The sequence below is a fragment of the Peromyscus leucopus genome, chromosome 4, assembly GCF_004664715.2.
Source record: "Peromyscus leucopus breed LL Stock chromosome 4, UCI_PerLeu_2.1, whole genome shotgun sequence".
NCBI lineage: Eukaryota > Metazoa > Chordata > Mammalia > Rodentia > Cricetidae > Peromyscus > Peromyscus leucopus.
The window spans coordinates 64,952,985-64,977,992 of NC_051066.1; the positions used below are offsets into that span (position 1 = coordinate 64,952,985).

At 34.7% G+C, this 25,008-nt stretch overlaps 2 protein-coding genes across 3 annotated transcripts; both read right to left on the reverse strand.

Annotated features, from left to right (window-relative positions):
• Positions 1-3,499: 3,499 nt before the first annotated feature.
• On the reverse strand, positions 3,500-4,468 carry LOC114683674 (olfactory receptor 4C15-like). Its single transcript, XM_028857986.1, has one exon. It carries the CDS (start codon positions 4,433-4,435, stop codon positions 3,500-3,502), a length of 936 nt encoding a protein of 311 aa, XP_028713819.1. The 5' UTR covers positions 4,436-4,468.
• Positions 4,469-15,875: 11,407 nt separating this feature from the next.
• On the reverse strand, positions 15,876-20,894 carry LOC114683683 (olfactory receptor 4C15-like). Of its 2 annotated transcripts, XM_028857996.1 has the most exons (2): positions 19,984-20,894; positions 15,876-15,894 (listed from the first exon to the last, which is right to left on the reverse strand). In XM_028857996.1, the coding sequence occupies exons 1-2, from the start codon at positions 20,892-20,894 to the stop codon at positions 15,876-15,878; spliced, it is 930 nt and encodes a 309-aa protein (XP_028713829.1). The 2 variants fall into 2 exon arrangements, with proteins under 2 accessions (XP_028713829.1, XP_028713828.1); XM_028857995.1 differs by lacking the exon at positions 15,876-15,894 and having other exon boundaries at positions 19,959-20,894.
• Positions 20,895-25,008: the final 4,114 nt, after the last annotated feature.

Consider the following 25,008-nt stretch of genomic DNA (forward strand, 5'->3'; position numbering starts at 1 on the left):
CCTGCATACCCATGCCTGTATATCTTTCTGTGCCCTGCCATCTTATTTCCTCTCTCTGCCCAGCTACATCAGTTCCTCTTTCTGCCCAGTTCTGTCACTTCCTGTCTGTCTGTACAGACCTCCTCCAGACCTCTATGCTTAACTAGTGTTGGGATTAAAGGTATATGCCACCACACCTGGCTCTGTTCCCACTGTGGCCTTGAACTCACAAAGATCAGGATGAATCTCTGTCTCCTGAATGCTAGGATTAAAGGTGTGTGCTACCACTGCCTGACCTCTATGTTTAATATGGTGGCTGGTTTTGTCCTTTGATCCCCAAGTAAGCTTTATTTGTTAGAGCACAGATAAAATACCACCACAACAAAATGCACCAAGGCACTTGGGTTCCATTGTGTATTGGCAAATTACAAGGCAGGCATGGGTCCTACCTTGGAGTGTTGTTGAAATACCCAGTGACACTCCATTGAAGAAAACTGCCTTTTCTTTTCCAAGCTGGAATCAATTGCAAGTAGGTTTTTAGTTAGGAAGAGGGACTTGGTGTCCATTTTCCACTTTTAGCGCAGAGTTTCTAACTTCTTTGAACCCGTGTGTGTCACAGTCTCTGTGAATTCCTATGTGTCTCAGTAAAGTATAAGAGAAACTCACCTGGTTCTGATGTTTAAACAAGTAGGAATAAAATTATGTAAATGGCATCCATTTTTTTTATTTCACAGCTAAAAACTGTAACTTCTTTTCTCCCAGCCTAGGACTACAGCTGTGCAACTGGAGTTAAGGAAAATTTTTTTAAAAAGATGCTTGAATGAGATATATTATGAAAAGTATAATGAGTATGTTTGGTTAGTGTGTTCAGTATTTTATTTCATAGTTTTATTTCAACCTTTGTATTCACAACTTCCAAAAACAATTATTAATACACTGATATCCGATTTTCATCTCTTAAGCTAATTCATAGTTTGTAGGAACATATGAACTACTTAACCAAGAAGAACACCTAAAGGTAGGACAAGAAACTTAGAAAGATGTACCTGCTATAAGAGCAACATGAAAATCACAGGAATTGGTTGAGAGTATCCTAGCATATCCAAACTTCTGTTACACATTGGTTTTCATGAGATTCACACACATTGTTTTATATTGTTTTAATCAATGTTTAGTTTTTCATACATACACTTTCTAATAGAAATTAATTTAATCTCATACACATTTTTATTTCTTGGCTCTTGCATAAGGACTGACCATATAGTATTAGCACCTGAATACATTTTAAGGTGAGTTCATTCGTGTATTGTAGAAAATTTTAGTAAGTTCTTGAATTTCTTGACAAATAAGATGACTAGGCCAGCTGGAATTTCCCATGGGTGACAAAATTCCCTTGGAATGTTAGAGCTTTCAATCAAAAAGAGAAAATATGTCACATTCAATTAATTTGGGAAGATTCTACAAGAAACCTGAGTATAAGAAAATATAAAATGCTGGGCAGGGTGGTACAATCATTTTTCCCAGCACTTGGGAGGTAGAGACAGGTTGATATCTGTGAGTTCAAAGCCAGCCTTGTCTAAGTAGTGAGTTTTAGGACTTCCAAGGCTATGTAGAAAGACCATATCTCAAGAAAACAAAACAAAAATAAAAGAAGGAAATATAAAGTGACATAAAACTATATAAGCTGCATTGGTCACTGATATATATTGACAATATGAATGTAATTTTTCACATGAGTAGACAAATTTAAGAATATTAATATCAGGATTATCAGTCTTCTCCAAGGATAAGTTTATAATATGTTACCAAATTCTAAGAACTAAGCCCCAAATACACACACACACATTTTTTAACAATAAAAAAACTCAATTTTTTGTATTTATAAATATATGTGTTATATGTATGTGTGTGTTTATATGTGTATGTGTTTGTGTGTTTGTGTGTGTAACAATAATTAGAGAACAAAAGGACATGCATTTAAAAAAGGATGACAAACACAGAAGGAATTGAAAGGAGCAGAGAAGCAATGAAATGATGTAAATTCATATGGACAAATGAAACCACCCCCCAAAAAATCCAAACAAATTATACCAGAAAACTGAACAATGACATCATAAAATAAATTGAAATTTGTTAACCTTGTGAAAACAAATTTCAAATCTGTTTCCTCTAGATTCTCTTCTCTGTTATGGTAGTTTATATGTAGTTGGTCCCCTTAAGTTCACAGGGATGGCCCTATTAGGAGGTATGGCCTCACTGAAGTAGGTGCAGCTTTGTTAGAGGAAGCCTGCCACTCTGGGGGTGGGCTTTCAGGTCTCCTATGCTCAAAATAATGCCCAGTGTCTCAATTCACTTCCTTTTGCCTCCATGATCAGATGTAGCTCATTCTCCAATCTCAGCTCCTTCATCAACACCATGTCTTCCTGCATGCTGCCATGTCCTGACATGATAATAATGCACTAAACCTCTAAAACTGTCAGCCACCCTTAATAAATATTTCCCTTTATAGGAGGTGTCATGGTCTTGGTATCTCTTCAGAGCAATAGAAACCATAAACAAGACATCTGTAAATAACAGGAGATATGTGCTCGGTATATGAACATCTTAGGTTATAATCAATATTTGCCTTTGGTTTATGCTATAACATGGAATTTTCCAAGGGAATTAAGTCACAGAGCTCATTCAAGAGGTATAGTCACTTCAATCCTTGGAAATTCTAGTGTCTAGTCCTTTTAGAAATTCAAGACACAACTCAATACTTCCTCCGGGCATGAGTAAACCCAATTTTAAAATGTGTTCAAATAATCCAGCAATACTTAGACTGTCAGGTTTTACATATTCTCCTATACATTTCTCCTTACATCAAATACAAATTTTTAAGTAAGACAATTTTACCACTTCCAATGCTTTCAAATGTCATTGAATTTATAACAGCATAAAACTAAACTGGCCTTAATTTTCACATGTTAATGCTAATTGATTAATTAATAGTGAAAGTGTGATCTCAGAAACACAGTTTCGTCATCATGTTGTTAATGTATCCTGTAGAAAATGATACCATCTTTTTTAAAATAATGACTAATGGATAAAATATTTTTCCTAGTAAATAGTGACTTCTTATATTTTTAGATTAATTTTGCAAGTGAAATTGATTCTTGTGTATGTGTGTGTGTGTGTCTGTACCTCTATGAATAATGTATAGATGTGTATACAAATGAGGGGTTGATGGTGCATGTACCTGTTCACATGCATGGTGATACAAAGGAAGGCAACGACTCTATCCATTTATTGTTCTCTACACCATTTCCTTAAGACAAGGTCTCCAAAGAGCTTTGACCTTATTCTTTTTGGTAAGAAACTTTGGGCTCTACACTACCTTCCTTTACCAGTATTTTGTTAAAGTGTGCTACCATGCCTGATTTTTGACATGGGTTATGAGAATCAATAATAATATATTAGTTTGTTCAACAAATGCTATAACCCACTGGTTCCTGCCACCCAGTACTGCAAGTGTAATATTTTAATAATCATGAGAAACCATTGTCAATCTCTTCCACATTCTCCTGATGGCATTCTTTATTTCCTTATTCCTGAAAGTGTAAACCATAGGGTTCAGAAGTGGTGTCATGATGGTGGCAAATGCAAATGCATTTTTTTCAGAAGAGAAACCAGTTGATGGTCTTGCATACATTAATATGCATGACACAAAGAACAAAAGCACAACAGTAATGTGGGATCCACAGGTGGAGAGAGCTTTCAGTCGTCCCTCAGAGCTGTGGGATCTCAGAGAGTACAATATGACACCATAGGATACAAGCAAAATAGAAAAGATTATGATGCAGATAGACCCACTATTAGCAAACACCAAGATAACAAATATGTGTGTGTCAGTACAGGCAAGCTTCAGTAATGGGAACAAGTCACACACGTAATGATCAATGACATTAGGTCCACAGAAGGGCAACTGCAACGTGAACGTAATTTGTATGATAGAATGCAAGAATCCTCCAGCCCAGGATATTGTCAACAAAATGCCACAGAGCCTCCGGGTCATAATGGAAGAGTAATGTAAAGGCTTGCAAATGGCCACATAGCGGTCATAGGCCATGGCTGACAGGACAATCACCTCTATCCCAGTGAAGAAGTGGACAGCAAACAGTTGTGTCATGCAACATTCAAAGGAAATGGTCTTCCTCTCATAGAAGAAGTCTACAATCATCTTGGGTGTGACAGTAGAAGAAGTGCATGCATCCAGTAAGGACAGGAATATCAAGAAGAAGTACATGGGGGAGGCAAGCAGTGTGGGACTAGAGATGATGGTCACCACAATCATCATGTTTCCCCAAATAGTCGCAAGGTAGATCAACAAAAACACAACAAACAATATTTTCTCAACTTTTGAGTTCTGTGAAAGCCCAAGAAGTACAAACTCAGTGACAAAGCTCTGGTTTTGCATTACTCTCAAGAAGATGATACTGAAGTAAAATCTGTTCACTTAAATCTGAAATTATGAGAAAAGAATACCTTATTCAAATTTATGTAATCAACATGTACAAAGTTGCTGCTTCCTTGATTATTTTACTATAAAAAAGAATATTATAACTTTTTAATGTATAGTTGTATGACATGTAGTATTGAAGTTAAGTTAAATTATTGAATACTTTAAATAGCCACATTAAAATATTGGAGATTAAAACATCTACTTGGCTGAGAGGAGAGCAATAGCCTATCTTTAAAGGGTCAGCTTTCATAAGCCCTTATGAGATTCTTGAAGTGAAACATTGAAATGCATTATAAACTTCTACATATAAATGAAGACCAGAATGTAAGTCACCATCGACTGATCAAAGCATTCACTGCTTCATCTACCAACAGAAGAGGCAAGATACATTTTAGGGCACACTTCAAACATCAATGATTCAGCTTCAATGTGTGTAAAAGTGTGAATTTATTGAAACTTCCAATAACATAATCTATTCTTTATAAAACAGAAAATCTTTGGGAAAGTATGCAGCACTCCTCTTTGTGCATTTGTTGAAAGGTGGAGATTTCACTAAATTCATCACTTTATAACCTAACAAGAACTTTACAAAACTTAACCTATTTTCATTACAACTAAATGAAATACTACAAAAAAAATAAAATAAAGCAATTGCTCCAGATTTCAAGTCATAGTCATAGTCAGCAGTATGTTACAGTGGTTTGGGCATTTTCATTTTGAAAAAGTTATCATCGAAGCTTTTATGATAAAGAAAGAAAACATGCTCAACCTGGGACTTTGGAGACACAAGTTTTAACAGACATGATGTGTCCACAGAACCAACAGGGTAAAGAGTGATATTTTTCTCCTTTGTAAGAACTTCAGAAAAGGGATGTTATTTCTAATCTCTTTCACTCTGTAAAGGTTAAAGCATAGTCTTCCTTTGTCCTTAAGCAAATGGGACATCTTGATAAAGGCAAAAGAGTCAATGGTGAAGAATCAGAAGGCCAAGAACCAATCACCTATGAATGAAAACTGGTGACAACACAGAGCTAAAAAACAGAATCTCACCCTCAAATGTAATTTATAGTCTTCCAACTTAATTATTTTCCAAGTACATGCTTTGATATCCGTAAGAATTTAGTATCAAACATGCCATAATGTCTTACCCTCTCATTTCATGCTATTAAATGGTCAAATTTGAAAAATATCAGTGTTACTCATTGTAGCATGATTTTGTAATGCTAGATGTAATTAATTCACAAGAAAACTCAACTGTGTCACCCACAGAAAGTAATTTTAAACCCAAAAGTTGTATATATTTTCCTGTAATATATTCTTATGTATGAATATATGAAAGCATATACATATTCCTGTGTATGCATTTGTATGTATGCCTGTCTACTGTTACAAATACCTGTGTGTATAAGAAAAATGATATCTAAAGAAAGTAGACATTACTTTCCATAATTATAAGTAGATCATGTGACAGTTGACTTATTTTATAGCAGTCATTTACATGAGTCCTATGGTCAGTTCCTCACTAGCATGTGTAATATGAACTCCATCTACTCACATGCTATAGCCAAAGTCACTAACTTTGATTAGTGATCTAACACAAACTGTATAAAGTCCCTGAATCAGACAGTAATCATTTACTATAAATCAAGATGACCACTAATTTGTTTAGCAGTTGTCCTTCAGAGCTAATGCAGGATGCACAAAGAAGTTTAGCAAGAAGACAGCAAGGCATGGTGCCTATGCATGAACTGTCAGAATGAACCTCAGCATTTCACACAATGAAATGCAAAAGGAAATAAGAGCTACTTTAGACTCTGAGACATGTGCTAAGTTCCAAAACTCTTACCTTTAACTCTGCTGTGGATCCAGTTTCTTTATGTTCCTAAAGTTCCAGAAGCATTAGGTTTTGTTCTGTATGGATTTCATAAGTAGGTATATCTTAAGTGTTTTAGGGAACTATCATAAAAATAAGGATGGAATCAGAAGCATAGATGACAATGAATGTTAAAACAAGTTGGCACATATAATCAGAGAGAAGTAAGGATACTTTTAGATATAATTCCTTCTCACCTGTGGCCAAAACTGACAATTGCTTTTCTTCATATTTATTCACATGGAAATTTATTTTTTTATGTATTTCAGTGGGCTCTGAGAGTTTCAAGGCACAATACCTTCTTAGGTTCTCTAAAATGAATGATGTATGTCAGCTACCCTTGTTGCATAATCCTTCCTATTAGAAAAAAAACTGAGAAATTCCAAAGAAAATATAGCACTACGTTAATTTTTAAATTTAATTGCATTTAGCTTCATCTTTCTAATTTTAATTAAGGAACCCAATGCATGTTTGTTGCAAACAAAATGACACCTTCATTTGTCCAGTGAAGCAAGTTCCAAAACTCATGCTAGCACATCCACAGTGGAAAATAAATATAGTGTAGTCGTAGTTTATGATCACAAGGGTTATGATTTTAAACAATTGAAAACATAATTGACCTAAACACATGGCATAATACAGATTTATTCCTATATTACAGAAGGGGTTACAATTCAGAAGTAAGCTAAATATAAATAAAATGTTTAGTTAAGTATGGTTGGCTCACGTTTATTTCATGATCTTGCCCGAAGTATTCACAGTAAAGCAAAGTCTCTGAATCAAGTAAAACTATGTGAGTTGTGTCCTGTAACCTTCTACACTGTCATTTGCTAAGATAAAATGAGACTAAATAAAATGTTAAGTAGAAAGTAAAACAGCTCACTTTTTGTTATTAAACAAGCGGGAGAGAGGCCGTGTGTAGAATAGCCATGCACCATTTATTGAACTTCCAGACTTCAGTGTTTTGGGTCCATGAAAGACAAAGGAGTAAGTAAATCTCTATTTTGTCATCGGGACAGGCAGTGGAGAAAGGGAGATCTAGAAGGTCTGATGTAGCCCATGCTGGACTCAAACACACCACTTAGCCTAGCATGTCTTTAAATTTCAGGTCTTTTCTCTTTCTAGATGCTGGTATTTCAAACTTCTGTCACCACACCAAGCCAAACCCGTACTTCCTATCACTACATCCTACAAACTATCCATCAAAAAAAAAAAAAAAAAGATTTGAATAGAGAATGGTGAATATTTAAACAGTGTCTGCATACATATGTTGATGAAAATTGAATCATGAAAAAATATCAGATTAAAATCACATTTTAGAGGCTGGAAAGATGGCTCAATGGTTAACAGCACTTTGTGTTCTTCCAGGGGACTTGAACTTAGTTCCCAGAAACTATATCAAGCCTTATAACCTTCTGTAACCTTTGATCAAGGACTGAATTCCTTCCTGTGGCTGTTGTGGATTCCTACAGAAAAGTGACATATATCAAACAGACACATATACAAAAATAAAATAAAATCATGTTTTAAAGATTATACCAATTATTATAAAATTGGTCCACTAACTAATAATTTGGAAAATAGATCAGCAAAAAAAATTGGAAACACACACAAGTTATATTCTTTTTCTTAGAAATCCCACCTTTAAATTATATCCTAGAATAAAATTAAATGAAAGAAATTTACATTAGAATATACTACATTTTCAAAAATATTGAAAACAAAATAATATCTAAATCATGACAAGGTGCCTTTGTATATAAGAAGACTATTACAAACTAAAATAACACTGTAACACTATAGAAAATACACTTAAAAGAGCACTAGTAATATGAAAACCTCAAGCTTTTTAAGAGTAAACAAGTAACCAAATTTAAGTGGAAAATTAAGTATCCACTCATGAATAATATTTAAATGTATTTAATATTATAGAAGGAAACATAAAGTTATACTTTATTTATAGCAGAGATTTTTTTATGAACTAAATACTTAAAATTAAACAACAAAATATACACAATATATTTTCCTTTAAATTTCTGTGAAGGGTTCTGAGGTTTGCAGAACTTTCACTAGCAAAAATGAAATCAATAGGTTAACCACACACATCTGGAAGTCATATTTTTCTTTTTTTTTAATTATTTATTTTATTTTTGAGATTATATTATAATTATATCATTTCCCCCTTACTTTCTTCCCTCCATGGTATCCCATGTACTAATCCTTTTTCAATTTCAAATTAATGACCTTTCTTTTCATTATTTGTTTTTCCATGTACTATATGTCTATGCATATAAAAATATAGTCCGAAATAGAAACTTCTCAATCCATATATGTTACTTGTGTTTTTAAAGAAGTATAAACCTTTCACAAACATTAATACCATAAATTCAACCATTTAACACATTCATTTGCTCTTTCACTTCTAATTCCATAATCTCATATAGGAACCAACTCATTTTTTCTATATTTCTTCCTACACATTCCATTGCTTTCTTTTCTCTAACAATCATGCACTGTAAGGATCTAATCTTTATTTCTGGTCTTGCTCAGAGTCCCTCATTGCATAACTCTGGTCAATGAGCCATGTTCTGGAGTAGTGAATGAACTTGAGAACTGTGACTCCCTGTATCCTGCTTTCCACATTGCACATGATTACCTTTCCATTCATTTTAGCAGCAGAGATTTTGAAGGCATTAATCTATCTGAAGGTAATGGAAAGTCTTTGATAACTGTACGGGATATAAAACATTCAGAACTATAAGCGGAATTAGTAGAAAAAAATCATCATTTTATGTAGAGGCATTTAAGAAAATTTCAAATGAAAAACTTAATATTGTGATCACAATGAATAATCATGAATTTAAAAGTTACTTGAAATTGACCTCTATGGTAAAATTCTACAAATCTAACATATTATTACCTAAGAATGTTATCTAGCAGTAGAAATTAATTAATATGTAGCTAAGCAAACTCATATCTGCCACTCTCTGGGAAACACATTCTCCTAAGATTACTAAACTTTTTCTAATAGTGGTTTCCAAAATGTCTCACCTTTGCTTGTCTTACTGTTCCTGGTTACAGGAAACCACTTTAATGTTCCCTCTGACTGCCATGCTGAGTGATTTCTGAAATGGCTCTTTTTCTGTCTGTGTAACTCTGCTCATTTTAAGAGAGACCAAGTCACAATCATGAGCACTGAAGAGGTTCAGATCTTCAACTAATTGAATTTTCTGAACAGTTCAGAGGTACTCTCTACCACCTACAGAAAGTTTAGGGGACATTCTTAAACCAGCAAACTTCACAGTGACTTAAGGTACTTTTCCTGATTCTGTGTCCTTCTCAGGACCATACCTAGTTTCCAGTTATGGAAAGAATACATTTTACATTCTCTATCAATAATTATGTAGTATAGACAACACCCCAACTAACCCGGCTTCTGTGCTATCATTCTTTACTTCAAACATATTACTTTCTAATCAATGATATCAGAACAGTAAGAACACTTGTGCTATTGAAAATGTTTTTTTAATAAATACACTGCTAATATATATATAGAGAGATATATAATATATAGAGAGATAATAGAAAAACAGCACTTGTGACATTTCTCTGTTACTTGCTTTCAACTTTGAGATGACAAGTTGAAAATGTGTTTAATCTTCTTGGACTTTAAAGAAGCAGATGTTCAAGGAAAAGGAAAGAAGGAGAGTGGGAGGAGGGATGAAGAAAGGAAGGAAGGAAAAATTTCTCACTAAGTCAAATGAGTTTTGGGTACCTGAGCAATTATTAGTTGACAAGCACTGGCCTATGAGCTCTGAATATATCATTTTAATCACTGATGTATTGATTACCCATAATGACAATATCAACACTAATGATGAGGAGCCTGTACATCAGAGTGTATGAAACCCCATACACTCAGCTCTGCACTGAATGTTCTCTAACACACATCATCCACAATTAAAGCATTCTATCATAATTTAAATTCAACTGTGAAAATGCTGTATTGTACCTTAAATAGATCACCATGTATCACTTCTTGTGAAAAGTCTGAAGTTAGGTATCACCTATTCTTTATGGAGAAGTCCATTCAGTGGTGAACAAAATTCTGTTTGTATCTAATTCCTTTGCACATCTGAGAAAGAAAACAGTGATTCTGGAAGTAGATGCCAAGCATGTGAACATTGCTTCTTGGGTCCTGCCATCATCATGGTCTCATGATGCAAAAAAAACAAAGAAGCCAAGGCTTCCTTCCTCTTGTGATGTCTCTGGATTTATAGAGGTGTCCCTGAGATGTCACCAGTCTGGGAGACTGATTCTTATTCCACTGGGTTTTTAAAAATTCTTTCTGCATGAGTTTATGATGCAATTTTTGTGCTTGAACACTTGATTCAGTGTTTAAATCACTTTTTATTAATGTGGTTAGGAAAAGCTTAATTTTTTCCACAAGGAGGTTCTTTTAAATTTTCTCTAAATGTTTAATTTTTCCACTAGAGAGATTTTTGTATTTTTTGTTCTTCATATTCAATATTCTTTCTTAAATAAGAATTTTATATGTGCATGGCTGTTATTTTCCTTTTGAAATATCAGGTTCCTGTCTGATAATGATTTCATGTAACACTGTATTTAGAGGGATAGCAGTGCTATAAAATGAATGGAACATAATACTTCTTTCATGAATTTAAGCAAAATACATAGGTACTCACCAAACATAATAACTTATGGGTTCTTTCATAAGGAATACTACACTAATCCCTATAAGAAACATGTATTGTTTGAGAAATAAAATAGCAAAGACTATTCCTCAAAACTTATGAAATACTATATATATATATATATATATATATATATATATATATATATAATATTCATATATATATGTTAATTTGAATGTTATTCACTTACACTAAGATTCATGATGTTGTGTGTGTATAGCATTTGTTGCCTGGGGGGTAGTTATGTTTCATTCCATAACTGAGGGGGAACTTGAATTCACAGTAATCTTCCTCTCTTAGCTTCCAAAATGCTGGAATTATAAACTTGAGCCAAAATCTATAGCTTATATCATAAGTTACAAACCAAAAGTAGAATTTCTAGAGGTGGAAGGACATCATGTATCTTCACAATATGTAAAAGGATCTAGAAGATCACTTTAACAAAGGGGATATAACCTTGACATTGCTGCTTGAGGGAAAAGTTAAAAGGTGTTTCTTAGATCATTTCAAAGATGGAATAAGTAAAATACTTCACTAAATTGAAAAATTCTTAAGCATTGATTCCTACACTTTTTAAAATCTGTTTACACAACTTTAAAAAGTAGAAATTAAGTAACTCATGAAAAGATTGTGAATAATGGTACTCAAACAGCACCAGTATGGCAGTGTATGAACTTCAGAGGAAATGATTATTTTCCTTAACTTAAATGCTACATCTGTGTTCCAACACAGAATAATCACCTGACATGAATTACATCCCACAGTAAGTGATTTGAGATCTTTAATGGTTAGCAATCAGATATTAATAATTTCTGTATCCCACTCAATTAAACTACTTGGAACTTGCTAACAAAAATTAATAAAAACTTACTAACTTTTCCTACTTTGTTTAATTCTTTATTATCTATTTCTGTATGAAAAACAGTATAATAGTAAAAAATATTTTTAGAGTTCATTAGGGAAGAAAACTGTTTATACTTATTTATAGCATTTATCAACATTATAAAAATCCAATAAGTTTTTTAGTTCAAAACATAAAACTAAAACATGAGATAGAGTCAAGGAGAAATGGCTCAGCACTTAAGAGCACTGTGGTTCTTATAGAGAAACCATGTTTGATTCACAGCACCCACATGGTGACTCAAAACCGCCTCCATTCTAGTTCCAGGGGATACAATGTCTTCTTCTGACCTGGATGGGCACCACACACACACACGATACACATATACACATACAATACAATCATACATATAGAATTTAAAAAATCTAAACAATAAATAATAAATGTTTATCTAAAGCGAGAAAGAGATATGGACTCACAAGCAAGAAAATATAAATAACTAGGCTTGATATGTCTGTCAACTCTGTGGAAGTTATATCCCACAAATTTCCACTAACATATAATCATGTCCTCCTGTATTAAATTTGTAAACCAATGAACAGATTTTTTTCTAAAGATGAACAGTTGTATTTTTGACAAATCTTTCTGAAAATTGTATTGTAAAATTACATAGGTTAAAAATGTGGAAGCAGGAGCAGGGCAAGATAGAAAAAATGCTCACAAGTAACATAATTTAGTAAATGCACATACTTGGATATTTTTTCATAATATATGTTCTTTCTCACTGTAGTTCCCATCCTTTATCTCCATGCTGACCCTCTCTCCTCCACACCCTTGAAACTCCACATATGAAAATATTAAGTAATCAATTCATAGTAACATCAGAAATCCAAACAGGATACTGCCCCAGACTTCCCATCTGGACAAGAGAGCTCCCATCTGGACAAGAGAGCTCCCATCTGGACAAGAGAGAGAGACTTCCTGAATCTGTCAGCTCTGTCTGGACCAAGTGCACTGATAACACCAAGAACGAACCACAAGGAGACAGGCAGACATCAAGGCAGAAGTACATGCAATAAAATGAAGAGCAATACAGCATCACCAGAACCTAGCACTCCTCCAGCATCTAGACCTGAACATCAAAAATTGGAAGAAGCAGAAGAAAACAGCCTTATAAATAACATCATGAAGAAGGTAGAGGCTTAAATAGAAGAAATCACAAATGAAATAGAGGAAAAGGCAAACAAAATATGGGAAGGATGCAAAAAAAAAGTAGAGGAAAGGACAAATAAAGCAGAAAACAATAAAGCCTTGGAAGAAAATCATGAAAAAGCAATGAAACAGATGAAGGAAACAGTCCAAGACCTGAAAAGGAAAATAGAAAAAAATGAAGAAGACACAAACAGAGGGAATGCTGGAAATAGAAAATCTGAGTAAACGAACAGGAACTTCAGATGCAAGTATAACCAACAGAATGAAAGAGATGGAAGAGAGGATCTCTGGCTTGAAGATACAGTAGAAGAAATAGATTCATCAGTCAAAGAAAACACTAAAGCCAACAAAGTCATGAACCAAAATGTCCAAGAAATTTGGAACACCATGAAAAGACCACACCTATAAATAATAGGGATAGAGGAAGGAGAAAAATACGAACTCAAAGGCACAGAAAATATATTCAATAAGATCATAGAAGAAAACTTTCCCAACTTAAAGAAGGAAATGCCTATGAAGATACAAGAAGCCTAAGGAACACCAAACAGACGAGACTGCCCCAAAAGTCCCCTCCCCACAAAATAATTAAGCAACTAAATGTACAGAATAAAGAAAGAATATTAAGAGCAGCAAAGGAAAAAGGCCAAGTGACCTATAAAGGCAAACCCATCAGAATAACACCCGACTTCTCAATGCAGACTTTGAAAGCCAGAAGGACCTGGACAGATGTAATCTAGACACTAAGAGAACATGGATGCCAGCCTAGACTAATATACCCAGCAAAACTTTCAATAATCATAGAGGGAGTGAACAAGGCAAAGCCAGATTTAAACAATACTTATCCACAAACCCAGCCCTACAGAAAGCACTAGAAGGAAAATTACAACCTAAGAAAGTCAGATACACCTTCTAAAACACAGGCAATAGATAAAGCCACAGCAGTAAACCCCAAAGAAGAGAAGTACACACACACTACTGTTGCTGGAGGGCTTCTCTCCAGGCTCCACCAAGCCCCGCAGTCCCACAATCCATGTATAAAATAATCACTCAGACGCTTATATTATTTATAAACTGTATGGCCGTGGCAGGCTTCTTGCTAACTGTTCTTATATCTTAAATTAACCCATTTATATAAATCTATACCTTGCCACGTAGCTAGTGGCTTACCGGCGTCTTTACATGCTGCTTTTCCTGGCAGTGGCTGCAGTGTCTCTCCTCCTTCTTCCTGTTCCCCCAATTCTCCTCTCTCTTTGTCCCGCCTATACTTCCTGCCTGGTCACTGGCCATCAGTGTTTTATTTAAATAGAGTGATATCCACAGCATACTACCACCAAAAAATAATGGGAATGAACAATAACTGGTCATTAATATCCCTTAATATCAATGGACTTAATTCACCTATAAAACATAGGCTTACAGAATGGATTCGAAAGTAGGACCCATCTTTCTGCTGCATACAAGAAACACATCTCAAATTAAAAGATAAACACTACCTAAGAATAAAAGGCTGGGAAAAGACTTTCCAATCAAATGGTTTTAAGAAACAAGTGGGGGTAGCCATCTTGATATCCAACAAAATAGACTTCAAACTAAAATCAATCAAAAGAGATCAAGAAGGGCATTACATACTCATCACAGGAAAGATCCACCAAGATGAAGTTTCAATTCTGAACATTTATTTTCACCATTGGATAGATCTCCCAAAATTGAAATTTAATAGAGAAATAAAGGACTAAACTGATGTCATGACCCTAATGGACCTAATATAAATCTAGTGAACATTCCATCCTAACAAAAAAGATTATACTTTCTTCTCAGCACCTCATGAACTTTCTCTAAAATTGACCACGTACTAGGCAACAAAGCAAAACTCAACAGATACAAAACAATGGGAATAACCTCCTGTGTTCTATCAGACCACCATGGTTTAAAGTTAGATTTCAATAACAACAAAAACTACAGAAAACCTACAATCTCATGGAAACTGAATAATGCTCAACTGAATCACCAATGGGTTAAGGAAGAAATAAAGAAAGAAATTAAAGACTTCCTAGAGACCAAAGAAAATGAAGACACCACATACCCAAACTTATGGGACACTATGAAAGCAGTGCTAAGAGGGAAATTCATAGCACTAAATGCCCACATAAAGAAGTTGTAGAAATCTCACACTAGTGACTTAACAGCACACATGAAAGCTCTAGAACAAGAAGAAGCAAAGTCTCCCAAGAAGAATAGACGCCAGGAAATTATCAAAGTGATAAGTGAAATCAATAAAATAGAAACAAAGAGAACAATAAAAGATTAATGAAACAAAGAGTTGGTTCTTTGAGAAAATCAAAAGATAGTCAAGCCCTTATCTCAACTAACCAGAAGACAGAGAGAGAGAATCCAAATCAACAAAATCAGAAATGAAAAGGGGACATAACAACAGACAATGAGGAAATCCAGAGAATTATCAGGTCATATTTCAAAAACCTCTACTCCGCAAAACTGAAAAACCTAAAAGAAATGGACAATTTTCTGATTAGGTACCACATACCTAAGTTAAATCAAGACCAGATAAACTATTTAAATAGTCCAATAACCCCTAAGGAAATAGAAACAGACATTAAAAGTCTCCCAACCAAAAAAAAGACGAGGACCAGATGGTTTCAGCACAGAATTCTACCAGATCTTCAAATAAGAGTTAATAACAATACTCTCTGAATTGTTCCACACAATAGAAACAGAAGCAACATTACCAAACTCCTTCTAATAGGATACAATTACCCTGATTGCCAGCATAGGCTGGACCTCACAGGCAAAGTTGGTAATACACCCTGAGGTCACTTAAAATTTAAAACTGCTATCCTATAGTGTAACAATCTGTTTATTTAACATGCTTTCAGAGAGCAATCATCTTTATTTGTTTTAAATGAAATGTTAATGAATGGTGATAGAAACCATTATTCTAAGTGAAGTAACACAGACCCAGGAAGATATGATGTTGATTTTTTTCTTTCATATATGGATGCTAACTTTGAATCTTTACACATGTGTGTTTTGTTTGGAATCCCCATAGATGTTGTAAAATTAATAAGGAGCTGTGGAAGAGGGGGCTGTTTCAAAGGAGCAGAAATAGAATACTATAGCTGTTCTGTCTATGATCATCAATTCTGTTCTGTACAGTGAGTTTCACTCTTAATAAATTCATTGCCCTTTAAAAAAAAAAAGAGCCAAACCACAGAATGAACATTCTGCTCTCCTGAAATTTCGTCTCACCAAATAAATTAAGCATTGCCTTTAAATTCAACTTCAGCAACGTTCTCAGAACAGAGGCAAAAATGAATCCAGACTTTTCAGCAAATACCATTCAAATGACCCCTGGTATATTTTCTAGTAGAATAATTCATTGATTCTGAAATCTAATGATGAAAGCTTTCACTGTCCATACTTTCTCAGTATTTTTATTTTCAAAGCTCCTACCAGAGTGGCCCATGAAACACTGTCTCTGGCATGCTAAGGATTTTCTAGACTAATATACCACACACAAGTTCTGAAAGCCTAAGAAACCTATGATTATGTTCATTAGAACAATAACCTCATTCCTTATACTAAATTTTGTATCAGTTATGTTATTCATTGCAGCAACAGAATTCCTGATATAGCAATCTAAAGAAGGAAAAGTATATTGGGTTATACACTTCCATTGGGCAATTATTCATCATGGTTGGTGCTTATGATACCAGGAGGTTGAAGCAGTTGGTCACAGTGCAACCATAATTTCAAAGCAGAGCTGTAAGAAAAATTGTTAAATGATATTATTAATAAAAAAAAAAACCTGAAGCCAGATATTGGTGTAGAAACTGAGAGGTCAGGGAAGCAGAAAGAAGCCAGCCATGTTCTTAGCACTAGGAAATCCTCAGGCAAAAAGAGACCTACTTCCTGTATACCCATGTCTGTATGCCTTTCTGTCCCTGCCTTCTTACTTCCTCTCTCTGCCCAGCTACATCACTTCCTCTTTCTGCCCAGAGAAAGAGGGCTCTATCACTTCCTGTCTGTCTGTTCAGCCCTCCAGCCCTCCATGGTTAGTGCTAGGATTAAAGGTATGTGCCACCATGCCTGGCTCTGTTCCCAGTATAGCCATGAACTTACAGAGATCCAGTTGGGGTGCACAAATAAAATATCACCACACAGACCAAGGAATATCTTTTCTTTGCTAGCTTCCTTTTTTTTTGGAGCATTCATTACACAAGCTAAGAGAAGAGCTTCCATTTCTCAGGTGGATCTTCCCACATTGATAAATTATTCAAGAGGAACCCTCAATGGTGTTTCTAGAGGCTAGCCTAATTGAGAAAATCCCTCACATATGTGCCTGCAAGCTTGTCTCCTAAGTGACTGAAGATTATGTGAAGATGAGTATCAAAACTATCTGACACTGTATCCATTTTATTTCTTTGCCTTGTCTTATTGCATTAGCTAAGATATGAAGCACTGTATTGAATAGGACTGAAAGTGGACACCTATGAGTTGTTCCTGATTTTAGTTGACTGATTTAAATTTACTGCTCTTTCAGAAAATTCATCTTGAGAATGCATAAATTTCCTGTTATTTTTGAGAACTGCCTCTTTCTTTAGACCAGGCTTGCCTTGAACTTGCAGCAATGTTCACCAAAAAGCCTATCAGGTAGTGGATTTAAGGTATGAGACTCTAATTCTAGTTTTTATCAGAGTTTAAAAATTCTAAAAATGAACATAGCTGAGCAAGTGCTCTGGTGATATGATTGAGCAATTTCCCAACTAGATCAGGCCCTCTGAATAGATCTCTGAAGTATTCGAAGGCCACCTGGCCAAACATCCTAATTGTCATGCTGGAAACCCCATCCAATGACTGAGGGAACAGGATGCAGAGATCCACTGCCAGGCCCTGGTGGGGCTCCAGGAGTCCAATTGGTGAGAAAGAGGAGGGTTTGTATGAGTGAGAACTGTTGAGAAAGGAAACACATGAACTATGAACCAATAGCTGAGGAGTCCCCAACTGGATCAGGCCCTCTGGATAAATAAGACAGTTGATTAGCTTGATCTGCTTGGAAGGCATCCAGACTGTGGGACCAGGTCCTGTCCTCAGTGCATGAACTGGCAGTTTGGAACCTGGGGCTTATACAGGGACACTTGGCTCAGCCTAGGAAGAGGGGACTGGACCTGCCTGGACTGAATCTACCAGGTTGAACTCAATCCTTAGGGGAGTCTTTGCCCTGGAGGAGATGGGAATGGGGGGTGGGCTGGGGGGGGAGGCGGCAGGGGGGAAAGAAAAAGGAAATCCATGGCTGATATGTAAAATTAAATTTAATAAATAAATTTTAAAAATGAAAAAATATAAAAATATAGATTCTAGACATCAGAGGATATTCATTCCTTTCATAACATCTGTAAGATGATTTGAAAGCATGTTTAATATAAGAGGACTGAGCATTGAGTCCATTCTTGATAAAGAAAAAAAATACTAGATGTTGCACATTAGACCTATTCAGAAAGGGAAAATAGCAAACAGTTTGGTACATTATATTCTTAAACATTGATTCATACCCATTCTGTATTAATTCAAACACTACAGGACATGAAAATTTTAAATAATTCTTGAAATTTTAGGATAATGTTACCCAGAAGAAGCACTATTTAAGTATACAGAGATTCAAGATACAAAAGATATATTCTTTCTATGTAAATTTCACATTTGTGTTCTAACACAGAAGAATAATTTTACACAAATTATAACCTATATCTGCTGACATTTGTTAATTAATGTGAATCATCAGACGCTAACAATTTCTGTATACCTGACTCACTATGTGCAGGCATGCATGGGAAATTGGATTCTGTAGGCTCAGGCCTACCTGGAAGTGCTAGGGAGTTAGATGACTTAGGAGTAGGGTGCTTATGGGAGTTCTGAAAGGAGCTTATAAATATTGAAGCACTATGAGGACATCCAGGAAAAGCCACGAGGCCTATGGGATGAGGAAGAGCTATGCTTTCTCAATGGTTCAGAGAATAAAGGGTACAGAACATAAATGGAGACAGCAGTGTCAATCTGATACTCAAGGGAACAAGTTTCTAGAGAATTGGGTTTATGGGGTGGAAAGAGTGGGCCTAGCTGATGGTGTGGGATAAAGTGTCTTAAGTAATCTAGAAGCATCAACTCTTATAGATGATTTTCTAAACAGTCTTATTAAATAAAAAACACAGAGCCACATACAGAGGTAATAGCCAAAGATATCAGAGCAACTAGTGAAGAGTCAGACTACCTTATCTTACCACCTTGCAGCCGTCTTTCCCAGAGAGAGCATCTTCCTGTCTGACTTGTGTTTTTATTGCCTTTTTGTTCTGCCTTCTCATTGGCTCCGAGCCCAGCCACATCACTACCTGTCTATACAGACCTCTAGGTCTCTATGCTTGGTACAGGGATTAAAGGCTCATGTCACCACTATTGGCTGTGTCCTAGACCACACAAAGATTCTGTGTGACATGTGAACAGATTAAGGGTATGTGCTACCACTGCCCGGAATTCTGCTTATGGCTTGCTATATGACCTCACTATGTGATAACCTCTGATCCCCAGGCAAACTTTATTTATTAAGTACAAATAAAATCACATTTCAGCACAATTAAAATATCACCACAGACTCTTAAGTTGGCGTTGTATTAAAAGTGTTGTCCAAAAACTGCCTTAGTTGTACTGGAATCAGAAATTCACATCAAGATGGAAAGGCACATCAAGATCCCAACTCAAGTCCTCATGAACACACACCAAGTTCTGGAACAAACTGAGCCATATTCCTATCCCTATATATTAAATGACTTAATGTTTACCAGGAAAATTAAACAATCTCCTCCACATTTTCCCAATGGCATTCTTCATTTCTTTATTCCTGAAAGTGTAAACTATGGGATTCACCAATGGTGTCAAGACATCACAAAATATAAAAACATTTTTCTCAAAAGATAATGCAGAAGTATTTCGTGCATATATTAATATGCATGGGACAAAGAACAAAAGCACAACAGTAATGTGGGATCCACAGGTGGAGAGAGCTTTACGCCGCCCTTCAGAGCTGTGAGATCTCAGAGAGAACAAGATGACACCATAAGAAACAACCAATAAAGAAAAAATGATGATGCAGATAGACCCACTGTTGGCAAACACTAAAATGACAAAAATATGTGTTTCAATGCAGGCAAGCTTTAGTAACGGGAACAAGTCACATATGAAATGATCAATAAAATTGGGTCCACAGAAGGGCAGCTGCAATGTGAAGATAATTTGTATGATAGAATGTAAGAAGCCTCCTGCCCAGGCTACTGCCACCAGAATGCCACACACCTTCCTGTTCATGATGGAAGTATAGTGAAGGGGCTTGCAAATGGCCACATAGCGGTCATAGGCCATGGCTGACAGAACAATCACTTCTGCCCCAGCAAAGAAGTGGACAGCAAATAGCTGTGTCATGCACCATTTAAAGGAGATGCTCTTCCTCTCAAAGAAGAAGTCTATAATCATCTTGGGTGTGATTACAGAAGACATGCATGCATCCAGGATAGATAGAAAAGACAAAAAGTAGTACATGGGGATACCAAAGAGTGTGGGACTGCACACAATTGTTACCACAATTATCATGTTGCCCCCAAGAGTAAAAAGGTAGACCAACAAAAAGAAAACAAACAATATTTTCTCAACTTTTGGGTTCTGTGAAAGTCCCAGAAGTATGAACTCAGAGACAAAGCTTTGGTTTAGCATGATTCTTGAGAAAAAGACAAAATAAATGAGTTCACATACACCTGAAAATATGAGAAAGATTTTCTTCATGTATTTCAATATTATCAACAACAAATAAAATAATGCAAAAATGCTCAGCACTCAACTTTCTTGTCAGCAGCATGTGGCAGGAGATAGTAAAACTATTTTCTGTGCAAATGTTAATAAAGATATTAAGATCAAATGAACAAAACAATCATTAACCTGGTGACTTTGGAACACAGGTCCCAGCACACATGACTACTTAATAGACTGAACAGGATGATGACTGAGATATCTTATCTCAGTGAGAACTTCGGAGTAATGATTGTTTTTCGAAAGTCTACTTCTGTATATAATCATTCAAGTATCTATTATTTTCTTTATTCATGTATGAGAAATCTTGATAAGACAATCAGGAATCAAGGAATAGAAGCCAATGGATCAATGACCTACAAATGAAAATTGGTGAAAATCACATTGATGAAAAAGAGAAACTTCATGGTAAATACAATGTCTGGTCTTGAGACTTAATTACTTACCAATTACGTACATAATAAAAATTTGATAGAGTAAGACATATGGCTTGAAATTCATATGAATTTTCTATAAAAAATAGTGATTAAAAAACTTATCTTCATATCACCAAAGATAAAGAGGAGGGTCAAGTTGAAAATGTCTAAATAAGACTTACATTTATATGCCATTAATTCTTCTACTTGAAAACTCTTTAAATAGAAAGCTCTTTAATAAAACACATATGTGAATATTCTAGCTCGTGAATTCATTTTTCCTAGGTAGATGCAGCTTTAAAATGTTATAGATTTCTCTTTTCTATATGTACAACAGAAATGTATTCATAAAATGTTTTTCTGTGATTTTTAAAATACATATAATGTATATGTATGTGTATATATACATGTGTAACTTCATATATGTACATATATATGCATATAGCAAAAAGTGAGTAAAAGAATAATGTGTCAATATGGAAAAGCAAAACGATGATTGATATTAATGACTATCATGTAGAGGTAACAAACACAGTTTACATGTAAGTAAATATATCCTCTGAAGTTGATTACAGTTGACAATGCATTCTTCCTGAGGAGGGAAAATCACTCTATTGAGGATAGGGCCACTAGTAGGTTTCCAATGTTCCACTGAAAGGCACCATACCCATAGGAGCAGCATTAATTGATTTAGTGGGTTCAGCAACAATGACAAAAATAAAGTAGAGAGGAGGTCTTTGCTGTTGATATATTGATACATTTCATTGTATACAGTAAGAAAATCTCATCTGTAAAGCAAATATTAATGAATATAAAACAGACAAATTAAAATATTTGTAGATAGAAAAATTGCTCACTTTCTATTGTCAAATAGTATGAAAACAGCTTTATGTGTAAGAGTCACTTACCATGAGATGAACTGTCAGACATCAAGGTTTCAGGTCCACAGAAGACAAACACATGGCTCTTTATCATAAAGGGGGTGTTGAGAAAGCTTGATGTAGCTCAAGTTGGCTTCAAAGTAACCATTTACACTAGGATGACCTTAATCTCCTGATCATCACTCCTCCACTTCCAAGTGCTAGGATTACAAGATGTACCACCACAACCTGCCACATCAATAGTTTTATCAAGGTATTATGCACACTGTAAGTCAACAAGAGCATGTGAGTATTAATGACAGCATTATTTCTAACAATTTTCACATGTATATTTTGATGTGAAAACTGAAGCACTCAAAAAATAAAGGAATGTCACTGTGCATGTGCATGTGTGTTTAGAGAGAAAAAGACATAAAATTGAGGAGTAGGTGTTGGGAAGGTATTGGGAGAAGTTTGTGTAGGAGGAAACATGCAATATATTTATGAAAAAAAAACTTGTAAGTCTCAATTTCAAAGTTATATCAATTAGAAGATATTTATTCAGGCAGTGCTTTTGTTGAACATATAAGAAATAACTTCAAATTATAACCATGTTTATATTCTTTATACTATTATACCCACTCTTAAAATTTATGCTAAGAATTAAGTTCAAATATTTTACATTTGGATATGATGCATTGTCAAAATATTTTCTATTAGTTTATAAAGTTAACATTTAGTGATTATAAAATCTCCTTCCTTGTTATTAAACTCAATGCAGATTTCTAAAACAAGCAATGAACACAGAAATACCTAAAATATCCATAATAGGAATGGCATATAAATATGACTTGCAAAATAAAATCACATGGTACATAAATGAAACATTAATATTTTGAAGATCTCAACCACAGAGCATTTTTATAGTATATTAGGTTAGAGAAGCATAAGAAAATTTGGTCTCCTTTTATTGATATTATAGAATACAAGTATGGGTATTTAAATATAAATTTCGTTACTGTTTTCAAAATATTTTATAATATACATCAATATTTAAACTACAAAATCAATTTCCACTTGAATTTCTGAAAAGAAAGATGTATTGTCAGATCAATTTTTACAGTATCGAAAGTGGAACTCATGTGCTAACAGAACTTATCATATATAATAACATGTTTAAATTATTATACTCTTTCCATAAATGGTCAAACTGCTGAGTTAATGCCCTCTCACCTCTAAATACTCTTAGATTTCAAGTCTACACTTTCATTTAAGGGTTTACATAATTGATTTAATGGTTTACATAAATGGCTGATCTTCTTGTCCCCAACAGTCATGAATTTGAATATTAAAAAGTGGTCTCCAGTCTTGCTCAGGGACCTCTCACTGTAGAAACTGGTACCGAGTCATTTCCTTGAATGGTGATCATGAGGCATGTTCCTCCCTAATGCCAACTGGCAATATTTACTACTATTTCCTTCACACTGACTGTAGCAAAAAAGCTAATTGTAGCATCAATCTGTCTGCAGATAACAGAACGTTTTTGTTAATGCAAAGTATGTATATACTTAAAACTATCAGAGGGAATAAGCAGAAAGTTTGTCACTGTATGTAGCAGATTTGAAATATATTTCAAACAAGTAAAATATTGTTATCAACAACAATAATCATAAATTGAAATTGAAATGTTATTTTAAATTACAATTTATGTTAAATTCCATAAGTAAATCTTATTTTAATATAAAATTATCTACAAATAAAAATTGATTTTAGTATGTGTAGCTAAGCAAATTTCTATGGCTGTCAGGACAAAGAGTACATTTCAGATTCCTAATCGTTTTTCTCTGTCCTCAGTGTTGCTCTGCTGATTTTCTTAAATGGCTCAACTCACTGGTGTTACAGTTTCTGTAACATGAGGGAGTTCTATTTCTTCCTATTTCCTTCCTAATGGATTTTTGAAACTTCTCCTTTGATAGCTAGGTGATTCATCACATTTTAAGGGACAGCCCAGGCAGTGACTACTGCCATTCAAGCAGTTCAGTGCATTAACCACTTAATTTCCTAAACAGACCAGAGGTAGAATCCTAATACTGAGAAACATTTAAGAGAATGAGATAAACTTAAATCAGACAACTTCAGTTTATGAGGTTAATTATTCTGACCATAATGTCCTTTCCTGTGCCTGTCTTAGTGTGTAGTTGTGCAAATAGAACATTTTATGTTGATTTTCAATGTTGTATACAGTTTAGCAGCAGTTTGTCTGTCATGACCCTTTATCAGTGTTTTTCACAAACAGCAAAGAATTTTAATTTTTCACAAATACTTTTAATTCAAACATTAGAATGGCAACTACACTAGTGTGTAAATGAATGTGTATTTAGAAAATTGGTAACATTTTATTGGACATTGTACAAAAACATGTTGTCTCCTAGATTATTGTGTTTCAATTTGAAGATGACAAGTTGAAAATTATTTTCATTTCAATAAATTGGGGAAATATATAAGAAGGGAGAGAATAAACAGCCTATGAAGCAAGAAAGCAAGAAGGAAAGGGAGGAAGGAACAGAGGGCTGAGAGAAAGAAGGAAGGAAGGAGGGAAGAAAGGACTTTGCAAACTAACAACTAATGCTTTTGGAACTGAGGAGTTATTACTTTAAAAAGCTGTTTTCTGGTGTTTAGAGTATTATTCATTCACTTCTTTGTGCCCTAACTTTTATGGTAAAAAGTCCTCATTAAAGATAAGGA

What these genes read in the sequence shown, in the direction of transcription:
- LOC114683674 (XM_028857986.1), bottom strand. Translation starts at nt 4,435, where the DNA reads ATGCAAAACCAGAGCTTTGTCACTGAGTTTGTACTTCTTGGGCTTTCA.
- LOC114683683 (XM_028857995.1), bottom strand. Translation starts at nt 20,894, where the DNA reads ATGCTAAACCAAAGCTTTGTCTCTGAGTTCATACTTCTGGGACTTTCA.